At 41.6% G+C, this 21,850-nt stretch overlaps 1 protein-coding gene across 5 annotated transcripts; it reads left to right on the forward strand.

The window, feature by feature from the left end:
• The first annotated feature begins 3,597 nt into the window (after positions 1–3,597).
• LOC131413929 (zinc finger protein 789-like) lies at positions 3,598–21,277 on the forward strand. 5 transcript variants are annotated; one of them, XR_009222067.1, is made up of 5 exons: positions 3,598–4,333; positions 4,775–4,814; positions 5,482–5,608; positions 7,533–7,717; positions 21,158–21,277. XR_009222067.1 is itself a non-coding variant. In XM_058554936.1 (5 exons), exons 2-5 carry the CDS (start codon positions 4,791–4,793, stop codon positions 21,235–21,237), a joined length of 333 nt encoding a protein of 110 aa, XP_058410919.1. In that variant the 5' UTR covers positions 3,598–4,333; positions 4,775–4,790; the 3' UTR covers positions 21,238–21,277. The 5 variants fall into 5 exon arrangements, 3 of the variants coding, with proteins under 3 accessions (XP_058410919.1, XP_058410921.1, XP_058410920.1); XM_058554936.1 differs by having other exon boundaries at positions 7,616–7,717; XM_058554938.1 differs by having other exon boundaries at positions 3,598–4,325; positions 7,616–7,717.
• Positions 21,278–21,850: the final 573 nt, after the last annotated feature.

A 21,850-nucleotide genomic window follows, 5' to 3' on the forward strand; every position in this document is an offset into this window, starting at 1 on the left:
GGTCTCCCACAATAGTGTGGGACGCCTCCAGTCACAGACCCGCTAATCTGTGACACCGGGCGGGCGATACTGGAATGGGATTTTTCCAGCACTAACAAGCAACGAAGGTAAAGACAACAAAAGCCCTTATGGACTGGGCTCTTTATGACAAACTCCCCTGAGAACTTGGCACAGCCGGACAAAGAGACAGTTCGGAACCCCAGTCTACTCGACTGGCCACCAAGGTGCACCCCGGTAAATGCACCTTCCGTATGGTGGAGACCAAGGAGAATATTCTCACTGGTCACAAAGCCAAGTTTTCTCAGGACACAGAACAAGACAGAAGGAAAAACCTCATCCGGTTTTTTTTCTTTGCACAATGACAGCTTTAGTCACGCCTTAGGTCTCTTGGAGCCAGAATAATACCTAGAGGGGGAGGTGCCGCGGGGTTGGGGACTGTGTGCTTTTACAGAGTACCTCGTCGTTGCACGGACATTTTCTTGCAGTTGGCGGGGGACCTGTGTCATCTACCCCGTTCCGTGATCCAACTTATCCTGTCACGGGAGTCTTCTGAAAGTGGCGAGCGCCCTAATGGCTCTTAACTGCTCGACCCGCGCCCACTTAAATTTGCGGCCTTTTTGGCTTCCAAGATGCCCTTGGCAATGACCTTCACTTTATGTGCATAATAATCCACAGCAAAGTTTGTAGACGCCGGTCTGGTGAGACCCGCAAACTCACCAGTCTGTGGGGCCGGCCGGACAGCAGGCTTGTAGGGCCTATGCCTGCGTCCTACCCTATGGTATTTCCTTCTTATGACAAAAGACACAGACAAAAGAGAAAAACAGAGACTATCTCTGGGAGGAAAAGGGATCAAGATCAAAAACCAAGAGTACTCTACCAAATTTAAACCAAGAGTCACTAAAAGCCCAAGAAACTAGTTTCCCAAATATTTTCTCCTGCCAATCTAAATTTAGAAAGAGAAAAAATTCTCACCACTTCCTTCCGCCGGACTCCGCAGATAGAGATTCCGGGAGGCTGACGTGGTAAGAAGTCTTACCTTTTGCCGGCTTTCGTCAGGCGTTCCCGTATCTCATCATCTGCAGTAGTCCAGGGAGAAGGCAGGTCTTCCAGCCAGAGAAGGCAACTTACCAGCCAGTGCTTCTCCTGGCTGGCTCGCCAAAACTGTCGGGGGAAGAGGGCTAATCTCCCTCTGCCCTTTCCCTTAAAGTTCTTCTGGCTGGCCAAATAATCAACAAGACAGGTTAGCAGGAGAAAATAATACCAAGTTTAATAACATGTATACATGGGAGAAAGCAGGGACACTGCGTTTCTCAACACAATAGCAGAAATTCTCGTCTTAAATATCATTTTCAGCCAATGACAAAGGAGGATTTTGGGGGTGGGGGAGTCAATTACAGGAGATTACCACTAAAGCACAGTAAACAAGAGTAAGGTTTATTATACAGCCCCAAGGCCTCATCTTCCACATTGATAAGTTACTAGAAATGAGCTCACCCCCCCTCTCTTCTCCAAACAGAGAGGGAGATACCTTTACAAATGGAGATTTCCCTTATAAATGTAAATGATTGTCTGGCAACTCCTCGCAGGGCCATCCAAAGAATGTGGCCAGAGAGACAGGACTCCCGATAAGATGGGCTTGTTGGTGCCTTTTCTATTGTAACCTCTATCCTAAATTATCTTTTATAGCAGTCATGATAATAACCCCTTCCTAAAACAGATTTTTTTTGGTTTTAAATTTTTTAGGCAGTTTGGGAGGGGAAACTCAGATATTTTTCCTGAGCTCTCTGAGTCCTTATTGTCTTCAGCTCGAAATAATCCGCATACCAGAGTGGTGCTTCCTGGGGCAGTTTGCCCTGAACACCATCAACTATAAAGAGCTGAGGGAATCTAGAGGGAGAAGGGTAAGTATGCCCAGATCCTAAACACATTGAGGCTATAAAATTACAGATGGTTGTTATGAACAACTTGTGGCTATGCCTCCAGTGGCCCACAAACCTATTTGAGATTTTCTGGAAATGCTGCTCCTCTACTGGTCCCTATGGCAATGCCTATGCTCAGCAGGAAGCAGTTGCAGAAGATGGACCTTCAATCTGTGCCGCTCAAGAATGAGGAGCAGGATAAAACTAGAGGGGCGATTTGTCACTGACTAGGTGCCTCCAGATACTCAAAGGTGGGTTTGGAAACAATTAACTGTTTTCCCAAGTTGTTTCTTTTCCTTTTCTTTGTTAAGGAGATGTAACCACCAACCATCCTGAAACTGACCAAGCCTCACCACAAGAGCTACTCCCATGACCTTTGCCTTATTTTTAATGCAAAGATCTCTCCAGGAGGAGCTTAGGCCTCATTATGTGGAAGCATGCTCTCCAACTGAGCCTGTGCAAGAGAATACTCCCCTCTCCCTTTTGAATATTCATTCCCCAATTGAAATAAAAGTTCCTGCTTCCATTTGTTTGGGGACACCATGACTTTGGAAATGATTCCTCATGGTCTCCTATTTGCTGCAAATACACTTTACTTTGTGAGACAACTTCCACTGGTGTAGAGCCTTATTTAACTCACCAGGAGGTGAGTCCACTTGGTTCGGTAACAAGAGTAAGGTTGTTATGCAATTTTAAGTCTGGATCCCTGTATCTTGAGAAGAGTTTCTTGGGATTTAGAGTCATCCTTCTCTATCTGGTACAGAGAGGGAGGCACTTTTACAAATGGAGATTTCCCTTATAAATGTCTCTTATAAAAGGGTAAATTCTACTTAGTGTTCAGAGCTTCTTCTGTGTCTGCTCTTTCTCAAAAACGATCGGCTCAAAATAATCCTTATGCCTGTCAATAAAAATATCTGGAATACAAGAATTTAGTTACAAAAGTTTTATTGCTCATACAGTTTGCAAACCAGGGAGTTGCAGCCTCCAGGACAAATCGAAAGCATGCTCTGGGGTGGGTGTGGGAGGGCAGAGCTTATAAAGGCAAAAACCATAGACCACAGGGATTGTTTTGAAAGCCCGGTGATTCGCTGGTTCCCCTATAGATACCGGCATTCTAAAATCAGCTTATCAGTCTTCTGGCCATCTGTCAGGAAGGAACGCTATTTCAGGTACAAGTTGTGGTTTTTCTGAGAACAAAGTGCATGACTGCACCTCGTTCCTGGCATGGCTGCTTGACTCTGCTTTCTTTTAGGTCTGGGTTAGCCACGCAGAGTCCATTTTGTCTTTCTCTTTTAGGAGTCCTCTATAATTCCATATGCCAAAGAGGTATATTTTGGGATGGCATATTCTGCTACCCATCAGTGGTTTCTAAAAAGAGTATGGCTTGATTTCCCAGCCCCCTGGCAGGTGACATTGTCAACCCTGGCTGCAGGGAGAGTAAATATATCTAGGAAATGTCTACACATGGCCGTTGGTGGGCAGTGGTGGTGGTGTTCATGGTGGATGAGGCAGATTGATGTTTCCCATTCCTGCAGGGTGTGGGATGGTGGGGGGTGGTGAGGAGGGACTCAAGGAAGGGAGGCCCACAGGGGAGGGAAGGAGTGGGTCTGGGTTTGGGCGAGGGTGAGGGAGAGCTAGGAGGTTAGAAACGCGATGCTGAGTGGAGAAGGAAGGCAAAGGGAGTTTACTGATCACGAAGAATGTTTAGTACGAGGCACACTGAGGGACGTTGATAATTACTTGCAGACTTGAAGGAAGGGTACCGGTTAGCCAGAAGAAAGGAGGTTGAATAGAGCAGTGGGTGGCATCTTTGAAGCGGAAGTCGGCACCTAACTCCCACTTCCTGTTTTTCTCTGCACCCAGCGCACCAACCTGGGAATCTCTGGAGCCGCAAGCCAGGTGTGCCCCTCCTCCTCCTTCCCTCTATGTCTTAGGAGGACCCAGGGCCCCTGTATCTCAGCAGCCCCTTGCACAGGAGTCCTCTCCCTTCTTCCATCGTCCTACCTTTTCCTAGGCGACACTGACTGGGAAGAGTTAAGGCCAGTGAGAGCACACATCCTAGAGAGGCAGAGAGGCTGACAGCCGACCTGACGCACACGCACTCCGGCTTCCTGGACTGAGTTGGAGGCTCTGTCTCTATTCGGTATCCACTCCTGCATCCTACATTCCTTTCCCGGCCCCTATGCGAGATCCCCATTCGCTGTGCTCTCCTGTCGCACCCTGGGGCACTGATCTGTGAATCCCCGAGAGCTCGGGAGGAGGCAGGAGGCAGGGGGACCGGGCTGCCACGGGCAGAGTCTCATGGCGGGAACCGGCCCGTGCAGGCTGGGGAAGTGAGATCTGCCAGGCCATCTGCTCCCCAGCTCGGGAAACGGCTGGCCCAGGGAGCACAGACACGCTTTCCCTGTGAGCCGGTGAGTTTTCCTCTGTTTTTTTTTTTTTTTAAATCTTTCTCTACTCAGTGCTTCAACCTGCCTGCACCTCTCCCTCCCCAGTCACTTTCTACTTCGGTTCTGCAGAGGGAAGGAAGGAGGATACCTCTGGTAGCAGATACCACCAGGGGCTGGGGACACACTTTAGAGAGTGGGTCCTCTGGGACTGGGGAAGTAAAGGAAGGTAGTGGCAGGAGACAGAGGCTGGAAAGAGGAGGCATTAGGGAAAGGGCAGGTGGGAGCTGAAGAAGGCCAGGGGTTGCTCAGGGGCAAGAGCAGGAGGCCAGTAGGGAAGAGATGTGGGTAAGGGAGATAGTTCTTAGGTGTCAGGTTTAGGGAGGTAGAAGGGAGTGGAGGGCTCAGCATGGAGATCTCTCTAATGGCCTCCCCCAGCTTAACTTTCCCCATCTTCATCCTCAACAGGCTAACCACGGCATCCATGCACTCTGCAACTGGGGTTCAGGTGAGAAGGTGGCCTCTTTACTTCCCCCTTCTATCTTTTTTTTCACCTCTTCCTCTTTGCTATCTCTGTGGTGAGTGTGTGTGTGTGTGCGCGCGCGCATGTGTGTGTGTTTGTGTGTGTGTTTTCTTTTTCCTTTTTGCTCTTTGGGCCTGTACTCAGCCATCTCTTTTCCTTTACTCCATCTCACAAGCCTGGTCCCTTCATTTCTCTCTGAATCCACAGTTTCAACTGAAGTCTCTTGATGAAACTGGGCGAGGATTCATTCATTGTTCATTCAGCAAGTAGAGACAAGAACACAATGGCCAGAGAACTTGGCTGGCCCAAAGGAGACCTAAGTCCTAATTCTGACTCTGCCACTAGGTGGCTCTGTGGCTTTGGACACATTTAAGCCACTCTATGCTTTTATTTTCTCATTTCCAAAATCATGGGATTGGACCAGATGAGCCCACTTTTCTCCTCAAATGCCCTAACAACTCTGTGATGCGATGGTTCTGTTTATTCAACAATGCTGGGCACTTAATTTATATTCCTTGCATTTGGTCCCATTTTCTCTCTAGGTCACTATGCCTTTATCTGCTTCTCATGCCGTCTTCCTCTCCGTGTCTTTGTATCTTGCTGCCGCTTCCATGTTTGAGGGTCTCATTCTTGGGTTCTCATGCCATTCCAGAGGCTGCTGACATTTGAGGAGGTGGCCGTGAGTTTCTCCCAGGAAGAGTGGGGGTGTCTGGACTTTGCGCAAAGGGCCCTCTACAGGGGTGTTATGTGGGAGAACTACAGACATCTGACTTCTGTGGGTGAGACTTCCTTTCACTTCCCGTTTTCAAAATTCTTTTTCATTAGCTGCATGTGATTTTCAGCACTACTCATTGAGAACATCCCCACTGCTTCTGTGACCCCAAATCAGGGGCTACTGATTGATGTTGGAGTGATCTGATAATACAGCAAGTTTTTTGGTTAGTATTACACTCAAAAAACTTTCTAGGAACTGAAGATATTTATATGGGGGCACTTAGAACGATGAGTAATAGCTCTGTATAACTCTTTCTAGAAATCTAGACTCTTTTAAAGCAGCAATATTCCTTAATTTGTTAAAGATATTTAGAAAGCCATGTCAGGACCATTATAACAAAAGTCTTTGGGAGACTTAGTAACCTTTGTCATTCAGACCAGAACCCACAAATTCATTAGCAAAAATGGGTTGTCACCAGCTGTTTTGCAAAACAGGGAAGGCTTTCATTCATATTTCTCTTTTCTTTAATACTAATCCCTTTTATTCTTTTTGCCTATATCTCCTTTCCTCCCTCTATTCCTCCATTATGTTCTTCCTTCTTGTTTTTCTCATTTTTCCTCCACACTTTCTTCTCTTTTCTTTCTCTCTCTCACTCCCTTCTTAGCCATGAAGCGTTCAGCCTCTACTCTCACCCAAATGCATATAACACTCCTTTCTCTCCATTACATTTTTATTACATACACATTTTTGTTTCCTAAATAGTCTGGTGGGATATGATGGGAAATCCAGCTACACTAATGGGCTGTGTAGAATAAAAAGGCCTGGGAATGGGAGACATGAGCCTGGTTGGGGAGATGGAGACTTCTGGGTCAGTCAGTCTTCAGGTAGTTATCTCACTACCTTTATAGGCACAACTTTTAGTGGGTGCTATGAGGAGGTTGAGGCTTTGAGGATCAAGGAAGCTGAGAGTTATAACAACTTTAATCAGATCCTTGGTTTACCAGTCCAATATTATCTTTCTTATATTGATAACAAGGTTATAATAGAAGGATCTAGTTGATTTCCATCACATTTTTCTTTACTTCAAATCCCAAACTTCCCCCAGAATCCTCTATGGATCTGCCATCAGCCAGCCAACACACATTACATTTTGGGGTGAGGTATTCACAGATAAGACATGGCCTCTGCCTACCTGGAGGTTACCTTCTGGCTGGTAAGACAGGAGGTCCATACAGAAAAACCACCAGTTGTACACATAAGGCTGAGTATGCTCAATGGCAAATGAGTGTTCTAGAGCAGTGCTACTCACAGTGTTGTCTGTGGACCAGTACCAGTCTGTGAACTGTTTGTTATCAGTTTGTGATGGGATAAGTAGATAAATTGAGAGAAAGCATTTAGTAACTTTTATAGCAATTTGACATTGCCACAGCATCCAAGCCTAGGACCAGTGGACTCATCTCATTGACCAAAAGAACAAAACAAAACAAACCCCTGGTCCTTCCCCACAGATAGTTTGAGAAGCACTGGTCTAGAGAATAAATGTTATGTGAAGTGGGGTGGTCGAGGATGGCTTCATGAGGGAGGGAGCTGCTGTAAGATGACTAGAAATAATTAGGTATGGAGAGAGGAGAAGCAATGAAGCTATTCCAGGCGGGAAGAAGCATGAGACCAAAGACTCAAAGGCAGCTGGACTTACTCGATGATGGTAAATAGACCAGTCTGCCTGGCTAGGTTAGGGTAAGATGAGATGATGGAGGTGGTTACAAAAATTGCTGTTAGACAAGTTGAATGAACTACATGGCCCAAGTCTACCTTTGAAGCCAGCCTCATCACCCATGACACTTTGTTATATGGGCCACAGGCATCCATTCTAGAATTTTGAGAGTAAAATGGACCACATGTACGTTGGACATATGAAAGGTGGACGTAACTTGGTGGAGGGGTGGTAGTTCAAGTTGAAGAATGACTATCTGGATTTTGTTTTTTAGAGTGGCGTGGTACAGAGACTACAGGGCAGAATAGCTGTGGATAGTTTAGTAAGAAATTTTTGATCTTCTAATTGATCCACTAGGATTCCTGTTTCCTAAACCTGAGCTAATCTCACAGCAGGAGCAAGATGAGGAGCCATGGATTCTTGATGCCCCAAGAAGGCTTATTCCAGGCTTTCCTGCAGGTGAGAGGGCTGGGTCCAAAGTATAGTTACAAAGCAGAAGGGAAAGTTTCAGTATTTGGACAAGGTACTGGGTGAGGGGCAAAGCAAACTTACTTTTTATTTTTTTTTCCTTTGTCATATACCCTCTTACCAATCTGCTCATCCAATTGTTCATTTTTTGGGAAATTCTACTTTGCCAACCATACCCTTTTGTCTCTTGTTGTTCACGTCATCAGTCCCTGCTCTCAAATGTATTTGCCATGTATACCTCCTCACCCTGGGATTGTCATTCTGCATGGGTCCCCATGCTGCCACATGTGGCTTCTCATCTGCTGGGTTTGTATGCAACTTACAGCTATCTCTGAGTCCTTTAAAGGAGACTCATCTGTGGATACCTCACAGCCCTAACATCCAGATCTCATTGTCTTCTAATTCTTGCTGTGTTCATTTAGCAAGCATTTATGGAATGTACTGTGTGCTGGAGCTGTGCACTTCCTGAGCTCTATCAGCATGTCCTGAGAAAGATGTCATTTGGAATGTAAAGTAGATTTAGATTTGTTCCAGGGGTATAAGGGAGAGGCAGTGGTTTCTCCTTGCCCTTCTAGGTAACCTTGTCAATTTTTGAAAAATAAGACGTATTTTTCCAATTATAAATGTGATGCCTGCTCATTGAATAAAAGTGGCAAATACAAAAAGCATAAAAATTTTTAAAACACCCATAATGCCACTACCCAGATACAACTTGTCAATGTTTTTGTGTATTCCTCACAGACTTTTAAAAAAGTTAGTTTAATATAGGTCAAGAGACAATGTCCGTCTTTTTTATGTAGCCCAAAATGTCTCTAAGAATGGGAATGTCAGTGATAGGAGGTACTGTGGACCCACAGTCAACTTCTGAGGCTCTTTTAATCAAACTGTCTACTAAGATCAGCTCTTGTATTTTTATTTTTTTGGATAATGGTGGCCAGTAATATTTTCATGCTCATTTAAACTTGGGCCCATCTGGTGATACTCCACACTCTCTCTATGTTTTTGACACTTTGGAGATTTTTAAAGCCCACATATGTTAGCTTGGATTGAGTGTTGGGAGAAGTTTGGGGCAAAGTTCTTTCTATCCTGAAAATATGGAACCAGAAAGGTCTGGTGGTGTCATTGGCAGGTGATGTGGCTTGGGGACAGCAGCGGGTACACTCTGGTGTCTTCAGCACTTCTTGGCTCCAATTGGTCACTGGCAGTAGTGTGGCAGACTCACTGATTTGCCACACATCTGAGATCATGTTGAGTGAGTGGTAAATATATAGATTATCCTTGTATATAGTGTGTGGGTGTATGCATGAATCTTTTTGTGCATGTTTTTGTGCCTCATGCTAAGGGAGAGGTCATGCATTTGATGACTTCTTATTTTTATTTTTTTTTATTATTTTTTTTATTGATGTTTTAATGGTTTCTAACATTGTGAAATTTTGGGTTGTACATTTTTGTTTGTCCATCACCATATATATGACTCCCTTCACCCCTTGTGCCCACCCCTCACCCCCCACCTCCCACCCCCCGCCCCCACCCCCACCCCCACTGCCCCTGGTAACCACGGTCCAGTTTTCTCTGTCCATGTGTTGGTTTATATTCCACATATGAGTGAGATCATACAGTGTTTGTCTTTCTCTTTCTGGCTTATTTCACTTAACATAATACGCTCCAGGCCCATCCATGTTGTTGCAAATGGGACGATTTTGTCTTTTTTTATGGCTGAGTAGTATTCCATTGTATATATATACCACATTTTCTTAATCCAATCGTCTGTCGAGGGACACTTAGGTTGCTTCCACGTCTTGGCTATGGTGAATAATGCTGCAATGAACATAGGGGTGCATAAGCCTCTTTGGATTGTTGATTTCAGGTGCGTTGGATAGATTCCCAGTAGTGGGATGGCTGGATCATAGGGCATCTCTATTTTTAATTCTTTGAGGAATCTCCATACCGTTTTCCATAGAGGCTGCACCAATTTGCATTCCCACCAGCTGTGTATGAGGGTTCCTGTTTCTCCACATCCTCTCCAACGTTTGTTGTTTTTTGTCTTGGTGATTATAGCCATTCTAACGGGCATGAGGTGGTATCTTAGTGTTGTTTTGATTTGCATTTCCCTGATGATTAGTGATGTTGAGCATCTTTTCATGTGCCTATTGGCCATCTGTATATCTTCCTTGGAGAAGTGTCTGTTCATTTCCTCTGCCCATTTTTTCATCGGGTTGTTTTTTTGTTGTTCAATTGTGTGAGTTCTTTATATATTATGGAGATCAACCCCTTGTCTGATGTATGTTTTGCAAATATTCTCTCCCAGCTGGTTGGTTGTCTGTTCATCTTGATTCTGGTTTCATTTGTCTTATAAAAGCTCTTTAATCTGATAAAGTCCCACTTGTTTATTTTTTCTTTAGTTTCCCTAGTCTGGGTAGGCATGTCATCTGAAAAGATTCCTTTAAAACCAATGTCAAATAGTGTGTTGCGTATATTTTCTTCTATGGGTTTTATAGTTTCAGGTCTCACCTTCAGGTCTTTGATCCATTTTGAGTTAATTTTTGTGAATGGCGATAGCACATGGTCCACTTTTATTCTTTTGCATGTGGCTGTCCAGTTTTCCCAGCACCATTTATTGAAGAGACTTTCCTTTCTCCATTGCATGTTCTTAGCACCTTTGTCGAAAATTAGCTGTCCGTATATGTGTGGTTTTATTTCTGGGCTTTCAATTCTGTTCCATTGATCTGTGTGTCTGTTTTTGTACCAGTACCATGCTGTTTTGATTACTATTGCTTTGTAGTATGTTTTGAAGTCAGGGATTGTGATGCCTCCTGCTTTGTTCTTTTTCTTTAGGATTTCTTTAGCTATTCGGGGTCTTTTGTTGCCCCATATAAATTTTAGTATTCTTTTTTCTGTTTCTGTGAAGAATGTCATTGGGATTCTGATTGGGATTGCATTGAATCTGTAGATTGCTTTAGGTAATATAGACATTTTAACTATGTTTATTCTTCCAATCCACATGCATGGGATATCTTTCCATTTCTTTATGTCATCATGGATTTCTTTCAATAATGTCTTGTAGTTCTCATTGTATAGGTCCTTCACCTCCTTGGTAAGATTTATTCCTAGGTATTTTATTCTTTTTGATGCAATTGTAAATGGTATTATCTTTTTGAGCTCTCTTTCTGTTAGTTCATTATTAGCATATAGAAATGCAACTGATTTTTGTAGATTGATTTTGTACCCTGCAACTTTGCTGTAGTTGTTGATTGTTTCTAATAGTTTTCCAACAGATTCTTTAGGGTTTTCTATATATACAATCATGGATGACTTCTTATTTTTAAACAGCTAAAAACTGTTCTACAGGCATCCCCTAGCCCTATCATTGCCCACTAGGCTACTGAGAGAACTCCAAGTATCTCATCCTTATTTATAGAGATCATCTGTGTATGCATGTCTATTGGTGTATATATGTGTTTATAGTTGTATAGTTATATGTGTGTTTCTGTCTCATTTTTGTTTGGGAGTCCCATAGCTCATGCATAGGTTTAGAGGAACTCAAAACCAAATTGTACATATTAGATGTAGTAAATTGAGCCACCTTCCCAGTCTTCATGCTAATCTATTGCAAAGATAGCCTAAGACATAGATAAGATAAAATGTTCAAAAGTAAAAAAGTAGTTTCTATTTGGCTTTGGAACATGGTTTATTACTATGTTTGAAACAAACTCACCACATCAGGGCCGGCCCCATGGCTTAGGGGTTAAGTGCACGTGCTCCACTACTGGTGGCCTGGGTTTGGATCCCGGGTGTGCACCTACGCACCGCTTCTCCGGCCATGCTGAGGCCGTGTCCCACATACAGCAACTAGAAGGATGTGCAACTATGACATACAACTATCTGCTGGGGCTTTGGGGGGGAAAAAAAAGGAGGAGGATTGGCAATAGATGTTAGCTCAGAGCCGGTCTTCCTCAGCAAAAAGAGGAGGATTAGCATGGATGTTAGCTCAGGGCTGATCTTCCTCACAAAAAATAATAAATAAATAAATAAATAAATAAATAAAAACTCACCACATCAGCCTGAGGGTTTTTTTTTAGCATATCTTATCTCAACATGTTTTAGAGTCAAAATAATAGCAAACATTTGTGTAATATTTACTATCGGCTAAGAATTGTTTAAAGAACTTTAAGCATATTAACTCATTTTAGATTTCCAACTATTTACGAGTTAGATATTACTATTATCATCATAGAGATGAGCTAGTCAGAGCCAGTCAGTGGTGGAGCTGGGATATGAATGGTCTGACTCCAGAACTTGTGCTCTCATCTTCTAAGATATATTGCCTCTCCCCTCACTAAACATAAGCTAAAGCTGACTGTGGTGTTAACTCTTAGGGAAGAATATGCCATGGAAAAATATTTCTTCCAAGTTCAAATTGGATTTGTCCCCTACTTTTTATGATTCTATCATCTGTTGACTTCAGAATCATTTTTTTGTATCCTGTGGTCCAGTAGGACCTTAGACCTAGAAGGAAAGACCTTGTAAATTAAAAGATGAAACTATCTCCTTGTGTGTAGGAAATGTGTGAGGCAGTGTTGATGAAGATGGGCCCACATGTGGAAATGAGACCATTTCCTAGTAGCTCCTCTGTTAGGGCGTCATTTGGTGAGGCTTTGCTGCTTTTTAAAGGTATTGGTCCCCAAATATCAGCTACACTGGTACTCATGTAAGAGGAAAAACAAATTCCAGAGCCAGATAGTAAACATTGTACATCAGCTTCTGGTTTGGGATCTCTTCATTACTGCTTCTGACCATGGTGATTTGGAGAAGTGCATCAACTTTCAATGGTTTGTGTGTGGATCCATCAATTCCTGGATTTTATGTGGTGGTCTGAATCTTTATCTGGCATCTCCTCACCACCCCACTCTAGGCCGCTCCACCCATCCAAAGCCAGTGCCCTGTGTCCTGGAAATGTAAACTTATTCTGGTACCGGCTCAACACAAGGTTGACATAAGGGAAGCCATATTGTAGAAAAGAAACCATATTGTAACTTTGAATGGCCTCTGGTTAACTAGACCAGACATGCTCTGGGGATTTTATGGCCCCTCCCAGCTGCAGTAAGTCGATAACTTTGTTCTCTTGAGTTCCTTAGGAATGTGATGACCCCTGGGCAGAGAGTCTATGCTGATAGCCACTACCAAGGACAACTGAAGGATCAGAGTAGAGGGCGTTGCTCTGGTCTCTGATGCATATCCAGTAAAACCAAAGACTATCAGGAACTAAGGTCAGATGTCTGCCGCCATCTGGAGGTCAGATGGATGCCCCACCCAGAGAGTAGATGTCTCCTGCACCTGGAGAGCCGCCTCCTATATAACTGGCCTGTAATCTTTGTTCTGTAAGATGGTTTTTTCGAACATGAGTCAGCCATCTTCCCCCTTGCTAGCAAGCTGTAATAAAAAGTCCTTTCTTTCCTACCACCTTGCTTCTTGACTATCAGCATGTCTTGCGGTGGGCAGACGAACCCCTTTTTGGGTGGTAACAATTCTACTTCTTAAAGTTGTAGAAATGTTGGAGCTAAAATGGACCTTAGAAATATTTCTTTGTTAAACAAGAGTTCTGTTGAGGTATAACTTACATACCATAAAATTCACCCATTTTAAATGTACAATTCAATGAATTATGGTAAATTGAAAGAGTTGTAAATCATCACCACAATCCAATTTTAGAACAGTTCCATCACCCCCGAAAGATCCCTTGTGACCATTTTGTAGTCACTCTTCATTCCCACTCCCAGCCCCAGGCAACTACTATTTTACTTTCTGTTTCTATAGATTTGCCTTTTTTTTTTTTTTTTTTTTTTTTGATTTTTATTGATATTTTAATGGTTTCTAACATTGTGAAATTTTGGGTTGTACATTTTTGTTTGTCCATCACCCCATATATGACTCCCTTCACCCCTTGTGCCCACCCCCCACCCCCACTTCCCGGGTAACCACAGTCCAGTTTTCTCTGTCCATGTGTTGGTTTATATTCCACATATGAGTGAGATCATACAGTGTTTGTCTTTCTCTTTCTGGCTTATTTCACTTAACATAATACGCTCCAGGCCCATCCATGTTGTTGCAAATGGGACGATTTTGTCTTTTTTTTGGCTGAGTAGTATTCCATTGTATATATATACCACATTTTCTTAATCCAATCGTCAGTCGAGGGACACTTAGGTTGCTTCCACTTCTTGGCTATGGTGAATAATGCTGCAATGAACATAGGGGTGCATAAGCCTCTTTGGATTGTTGATTTCAGGTGCGTTGGATAGATTCCCAGTAGTGGGATGGCTGGATCATAGGGCATCTCTATTTTTAATTCTTTGAGGAATCTCCATACCGTTTTCCATAGAGGCTGCACCAATTTGCATTCCCACCAGCTGTGTATGAGGGTTCCTGTTTCTCCACATCCTCTCCAACATTTGTTGTTTTTTGTCTTGGTGATTATAGCCATTCTAAGGGGCGTGAGGTGGTATCTTAGTGTTGTTTTGATTTGCATTTCCCTGATGATTAGTGATGTTGAGCATCTTTTCATGTGCCTATTGGCCATCTGTATATCTTCCTTGGAGAAGTGTCTGTTCATTTCCTCTGCCCATTTTTTGATCGGGTTGTTTGTTTTTTTGTTGTTCAATTGTGTGAGTTCTTTATATATTATGGAGATCAACCCCTTGTCAGATGTATGTTTTGCAAATATTCTCTCCCAGCTGGTTGGTTGTTTGTTCATCTTGATTCTGATTTCATTTGTCTTATAAAAGCTCTTTAGTCTGATAAAGTCCCACTTGTTTATTTTTTCTTTAGTTTCCCTAGTCTGGGTAGGCATGTCATCCGAAAAGATTCCTTTAAACCCAATGTCAAATAGTGTGTTGCCTATATTTTCTTCTATGAGTTTTATAGTTTCAGGTCTCACCTTCAGGTCTTTGATCCATTTTGAGTTAATTTTTGTGAATGGCGATAGCACATGGTCCACTTTCATTCTTTTGCATGTGGATGTCCAGTTTTCCCAACACCATTTATTGAAGAGACTTTCCTTTCTCCATTGCATGTCCTTAGCACCTTTGTCGAAAATTAGCTGTCCGTATATGTGTGGTTTTATTTCTGGGCTTTCAATTCTGTTCCATTGATCTGTGTGTCTGTTTTTGTACCAGTACCATGCTGTTTTGATTACTATTGCTTTGTAGTATGTTTTGAAGTCAGGAATTGTGATGCCTCCTGCTTTGTTCTTTTTCTTTAGGATTTCTTTAGCTATTCGGGGTCTTTTGTTGCCCCATATAAATTTTAGTATTCTTTTTTCTATTTCTGTGAAGAATGTCATTGGGATTCTGATTGGGATTGCATTGAATCTGTAGATTGCTTTAGGTAATATAGACATTTTAACTATGTTTATTCTTCCAATCCACGTGCATGGGATATCTTTCCATTTCTTTATGTCATCGTGGATTTCCCTCAATAATGTCTTGTAGTTCTCATTGTATAGGTCCTTCACCTCCTTGGTAAGATTTATTCCTAGGTATTTTATTCTTTTTGATGCAATTGTAAATGGTATTATCTTTTTGAGCTCTCTTTCTGTTAGTTCATTATTAGCATATAGAAATGCAACTGATTTTTGTAGATTGATTTTGTACCCTGCAACTTTGCTGTAGTTGTTTCTATAGATTTGCCTTTTGTGGACATTTCGTAAAAATGGAATAGTACCTTTTAAAAGACTGCCAAACTGTTTTCATAGTGGCTGTATCATTTTACATTTTCACTAGCAATGTATGTGGGTTCTAGTTTCTCCACATTCTTACCAACACTTGTTAAGTGGTATGAAGTGGTTTCAGTTTTCATTTTCCTAATGACTAATGATGCTGAGCATTTTCCATTTGCTTATTAGCCATTTGCGTATCTTCTTTGGTAAAGTGTCTATTCAAATCTTTTGCCCATTCTAAAATTGGGTTATTGGTATTCATATTATTGAATTGTAAGAGTTCTTTATATATTCTAGGTACAAATCCCTTATCAAATACATGATTTGCAAGCATTTTTTGCCCAGTCTTTGGCTTGTCTTTTCATTTTCTTAATGGTGTCTTTTGAAGTGCAAAAGGTTTTAATTTCGATGAAGATCGACTTTATCAAATTCTTTTTCTATTTTTTTTTCCGTTTCATCCTTTTGGTGTCATATCCAAGAAACTGTTACCTAAACTAAGGTCATGAAGATTTTCTCCTATATTTTCTTCTAAAAGTTTTAGTTTTAGCTTTTATATTTAGGTCTGATATCCATTTTAAGTTAATTTTTATATGTGATGTGAGGTAAGGGTCTAAATTCATCTATTTGCATGTGGATATCCAATTTTCCTAATATCATTTGTTGAAAGGACTGTTCTTTTCTCATTGAATTATCTTGGTACTTTTGCCAAAAATCAGTTTGTTACCAAACCCAGTGGGTTCGCCTCCTGGTGAGTTAAATATGACTCCACACCAGTGGAAATTGTCTTACAAAGTAAAGTGTATTTGCAGCAAATAGGAGGCCATGAGGAATCATTTCCAAAGTCATGGTGTCGTGGAACAAAGGAAGGCAAGGAACTTTTATTTCAGATTGGGAATGAATATTCAAAAGGGAGCCGCGGGTATTCTCTTGTGCAGGCTCAGTTGGAAAACATGCTTCCAGTACACTGCAGGTTATGGTAATAAGGCCCAAGCTCCTCCTGGAGAGGTGTTAGCATTAAAAATAAGGCAAAGGTCATGGGCATAGCTCTTGTGGTGAGGCTTGGTCTGGTTCAGGGTGGTTGGTGGTTGCATGTCCTTAACATAACAAAAGGGAAAAAAACAATTTGGAAAAACAGTTAAATGCTTCCAAACTCACCCTTGAGTTCCTTTGGGCACCTAGTCAGTGACAAGTTGACCGTAAATACAAGGATTTATTTCTAGACTCTCATTTCTGTTCCATTGATCTATATGTGTATCCTTAAGCTACTGCCAGTCTGTCTTGATTACTGTAGCTTTATAGTGAATTTTGAAATTGGGAAGTGGAAGCTCTTCAACTTTATTCTTTTTCAGAATTGTTTGACTATTCTGGATTCTTTGCATTTCCATATAAGTTTTAAGATTAGCTTGTCAATTTCTGCCAAAAAGCCTGCTGGGATTTTGATAAGGGTTACATTTAATCTACAGATTAATTTGAGGAGACTTGCCATCTTCATAATGAATCGTTCAATCCACAGACGTGGAGTGTCTCTCCATTTATCTTTAATAAGTCAGATAAACAGATCTTTAATTTCTCTCAGCAACGTTTTATAGTTTTCAGTGTGCAGCTTTTGCTCTTATTCTTTTTGATGTTATTGTGAATAGAACTGTCTTACTTTTATTTCAGGTTGGTCATTGTCCATTTGTAGGAATACCATTCGTTTTTGTATGTTTATCTTCTATTCTGTGACTTTGCTGAACTCATTTATTAGTTTGTATTTATTTTTGTGCATTTTGTAAGATTTTCTACTTACAGAATTATGTCATTTGTCAAAAAAGTCAGTTTTTTGACAGGCTAATTTTTATTTCTTCTTCCCTGATAATACTGCTAGATCCTCCATGCTAAATGACAGTGGTGAGAGTGAAGAGCCTCACCATCCACACCTGATCTTAAGGGGAAAACATTCTGATTTTCACCATGAAATATGGTGTTGGTTATAGTTTTTTAATATTTCCTTTATCAGGTTGAGGTTGTTCTCTTCTATTTCTACTTTGTTAAGAGTTTTAAGACATGAATGGATACAGGATTTTGACAAATGTTTTTCCACCTCTGTTGAGGTGATCTTGTGGTTTTTGTTCCTTATTGTATTAATATGGTATATTACAATATTGATGGTTGGATGTTAAACCAAATTTCCACTCCTGGGATAAATCCCACTCTGCCACGGTGTATAATCTTTTCTCTATGTTATTGGATTTGGTTTGCAAATATTTTGTTGAAGATCTTTGTATGAGTATTCATGAGGGATATTGGGATTTAGTTGTCTTTCTTTGTGATGTTTTTTGGCTTTGGGGTATCAGGATAATACTGGCCTCATAGAAAAGTTTGGCCGTGTTTCTTCCTACTCTCCTGTGGAAGAATTTGTGAAGGATTTTTTTCTTTACATATTTGATACAATAGACCAGTGAAGTCATCTGGGCCTCGGCTTTTCTTTTGGGGAAAATTTAAAATTATGAATTCATCTTTATTTGTTATAGTTCTAGTCAGATTTTCTATTTCTTCTTGAGTCAGTTTTTGTAATTTGCGTCTTTTTAGAAATTTGTCCATTTAATTGGTTCATTTTTCTAATTTGTTGGCATAAAGTTGTTCATAATAGTCCCTAATTATCCTTTTAATTTCTGTAGGGTTGGTAATGTTACCTTTTTCATACCTCATTTTGGTAATTTGTATCTTATCAGATTTTCCTTGGTTAGTTTAGCTAAAGGTTTATAGATTTTGTTGACTTTTTCAAAGAACAAACTTTTATGTTAATTAATTTTCTTTATTGTTTTTGTATTTTATTGATTTCTCATCCAATCTTCATTATTTCTGTCCTTTATCTTGCCTTGGGTTTAATGTGCGCTTCTTTTTCTAGATTCATAAGGTGGGAACTTATGTTATTAAATAGGAATTTTTTTCTAATATAGGCATCCACAGCTATAATTTTACACTCAAGCACTCTTTAGCTGCATCCATAAATTTTGATATGCCATGTATTCATTTTCATTCACTTCAAAATATTCTCTATTTCTCTTGTGATTTCCTTTTTGACCCATGGGTATTTAATTATTTTCTTAGTGGTTACCATAGGGATTACAATTAACATAGTAAACTTAAAGCAATCCAATTTGAACTGACAACAATTTAGCTTCAGTGGCATGCATTGACTCTGCTCCTATCCACCTCTATCACCCCACCTTTTATGTTGTTATTGTCATAAATTAAATATACATTATATGTATAGACTCATAATGATTGTTTTAGGCTTTTTTCTTTTAAATCATATAGGATACAAAAAGAGGAGTTAGAAACAAAAAAATATAATAGTACTAGCTTTTATATTTACCTATGTAGTTACTTTTACCAGAGATCTTTATTTTTTCATATAGCTTCTAGTTACCATCTGCTGTTCTTTCATTTCAGTCTAAAGAACTCCCTATAGCATTTCTTATAGAGCAGGTCTTCTAGCTACAAACTCCTTTAGTTTTTGTTTATTTTAGAAGGTCTTAATTTCTCCATCATTTTTTGTGTGTGTGTGTGATAAAGATTAGCCCTGAGCTAAAATCTGTTGCCAATCCTCCTCTTTTTGCTGAGGAAGATTGGCCTTGGGCTAACATCCGTACCCATCTTCCTCTACTTTATACACAGGATGCCTGCCACAGCATGGCTTCATGAGCAGTGCGTAGGTCCATGCCAGGGGTCTGAACCTGTGAACCCCAGGCCACCAAAGCAGAGCTCATGAACTTAACCACTACGCCACTGGGCCAGACCCTCTCTAGCATTTTGGAAGGATAATTTTGCCAGATGTAGACTACTTGGTTGACATTTTTTTTCTTTCAGCACTTTAAATATGTTACCTTCCTGCCTTCTGGTCTCCATGATTTCTGATGAAAAATTGGTTGTTAATTTTATGACGATCCTTTGTATTTGATGAGTAACTTTTCTTTTGTTTTTATTCTTCTTACTGTTCTTCAAAATGGATAGTTTCTATTGATCTATCTTCAGGTTTGCTTATTATTTGTTATGCCAGCTCAAATCTACTTTTTTTTTTTTCTTTCTGTTATTGTACTTTTCATTTCCAGAATTTTCATTTAGTTCTTTTTTCGTGATTTTTATCTGTTTATTGATATTCTGTATGTGATCAGACATTGTTATCACAGTTAAAAAACTCTTTAATTCTCCCTTTAGTTTTCTGAACATATTTATAATAGCTGCTTTGGTGTCTTTGTTACATCTAACATGTGGGCTACCTCAGAGACAGTTATGTTGATTGTTATTTTCTTGTATACTGGTAACACTTTCCTGTTTCTCTGCATGTCTTACAATTTTTTGTTGATTACTGGATATTTTAGATAATGTAGCAAATCTGAATCCCAATTCCAAGGGTGGTGGTTGTTGCTGTCTTTTTATTTGCTTGGTAACTTTCCTGGACTAGTTCTGTGGGGTTTCTTTTCCTTCTGTGTTGGCCACAGTGTTTCCTAATTCTTGTTTCATTTTTAACGCTTGCCTCTTAGAGGTCGCCCTGGGGTCAGCATAGTTTATCGGTTAGCCAAAGCTTGGGTAGATGTTGTGCTTGAGCCATTAAGTCTTCCATCTTTTATTGATGGATCCTTTATTGATGGATCTGTGTGGCTTGGAGAATGCGTTCAAATTTCAGGCAGTTTGTAAGTTTTTTTGGCTTTTACTTTCTGTGTTTGTAAGGTCTCACATTCAGTCTGAGGTGAGTAGTTTGCTAGTATGTGTAGCCTTGTACATGTGCACAGCCTTCAGATCATGAAAGAAATGTAGGATCTTATCAAGGACCACTTTGGATGTCTTGTTCTCCAGATCTGCCTGTTAAATTGCTGGCTGGTCTGTAGGTTGCTTGCTTTCCTCAGTCAGTATGTAGATCTTGGGGTAGATAAGATGTTGGCCTTCCCTGATTGTTTGCTACTGAGATTGCTATTATTTTGACAGCTCCCTGCACGTAGTATTTTCTCTGTTCTGCTGCAAATAAAGTCAGCCCTTTTCTTGCTGATCTTCATGGCCTGCCCTTCCCTGGGAGAACTTTGGGGCCAGAGAGCTGGGTGGGTGATGGGGAGAGATCCAGGTTAAAATGCCACAGCTTCTCACTGTTTTTGCTGAGGTTTAGAAAATATTCTTGAATAAATGCTTCTCAATTTATTGGAGGCCTTTGGTCAATTTCCAGAGTCCTTGCATGGCTGTTTTTGACAAATTTGTCAAGTTCTATTGTTGGTAAGAGTATTTGCTAAATGCGTGCCTCACTCAGCCCCACTGGAAGTCCTCCTCCACCCCCCAAATGACTATGAGCCAGACAGAATCAGGAAATTAAACCTGCTAAAACCAAGTAGAGATAACTGTACATTGATTTTGTTTTTGAATTGTCTGAGTTTCTGCTGAGAAGCCAGATCATGGAGTTTGAAGCATTGTGGACACCATGAATGTGTGTATCACTTTATCTTTTTATTTTTTCAACTGCTCCATCCAGCAAATATTTATTAAGCAACTACTTAATCACCCTAAGAGACCTGTTAAGTGTGGCCAGTTTCCCCCATTTTACAGATGAGGAAGAAGGCTTAGAGATACTGAGTGATTCGCTCAATGGGTCAATATTAGCCTCAATACTAGGGCACAAATCTCCTAATTTGCACTCGAGCACACTTCCACCCATCTCTAACTCTGGCCTCTACTTTCCCCCACAGGTGACATGCCTGAAACCCCTACCCTGCCGAGGGAGGGCTGTGAGGCCGGCGACCTCTGGGGACTCCTTTCCCCAGCCTAGCCCAGTGGGGACGACGTCTCTGGGGAGCCTTCTGATAAGGTTCTCTACTGGCGCACCTCGGAGGGCAAGGAACTGATCCCCTGCACTGCCACTGACTGTCCCTGGCGACTTCTTTCTCCTCCAGACCCGCCAAACCGTATCAGTGCCTGGAGTGTGGCAAGGGCTTCAGCCACCGCTTCAACGTGAACCGCTACAAGCGCAGGCACGGCGGCGAGAAGCCTTTCCAATGTCCACAGTGCAACCAGTGCCTGAGCTGGAGCTCAGACCTGACGCGCCAGCTGCGGAGAGACAACGGCGAATGGCCTTGCTGGTGCGCGCCGTGCAGGAAGCGCTTTGGCTTCAGCTCGGACTAGGGGCGTCACCAGCACACGCACACCGGTGAGCGGACCTTCCCGTGTCCCCAGTGCACCCGGACCTTGGCCGCGCACCAGCGCGTCCACCTGAGAGTGGCCCTATCAGTGCAGTCACTGCGGCAAGAGTTTCCGTCTTGGCCAGGACCTGGTCAAGCACCGGCGCACCCACAGCGGGGAGGGGCCTTACAAGTGCGGGGATTGTACCAAGTGTTTCAGCCACCGCACCAACCTCATCATGCACAGGCGGGTCCACACCGGCG

Source organism: Diceros bicornis, chromosome 14 (assembly GCF_020826845.1).
Source record: "Diceros bicornis minor isolate mBicDic1 chromosome 14, mDicBic1.mat.cur, whole genome shotgun sequence".
NCBI classification, from domain to species: Eukaryota; Metazoa; Chordata; class Mammalia; order Perissodactyla; family Rhinocerotidae; genus Diceros; species Diceros bicornis.

Bases quoted from the DNA above. Each gene is read 5' to 3' on its own strand.
- LOC131413929 (XM_058554936.1), top strand. From the start codon at position 4,791: ATGCACTCTGCAACTGGGGTTCAG. The intron at 4,815-5,481 runs GTGAGAAGGTGG...ATGCCATTCCAG, and splicing joins ACTCTGCAACTGGGGTTCAG to AGGCTGCTGACATTTGAGGA. The intron at 5,609-7,615 runs GTGAGACTTCCT...TTGATCCACTAG, and splicing joins CAGACATCTGACTTCTGTGG to GATTCCTGTTTCCTAAACCT.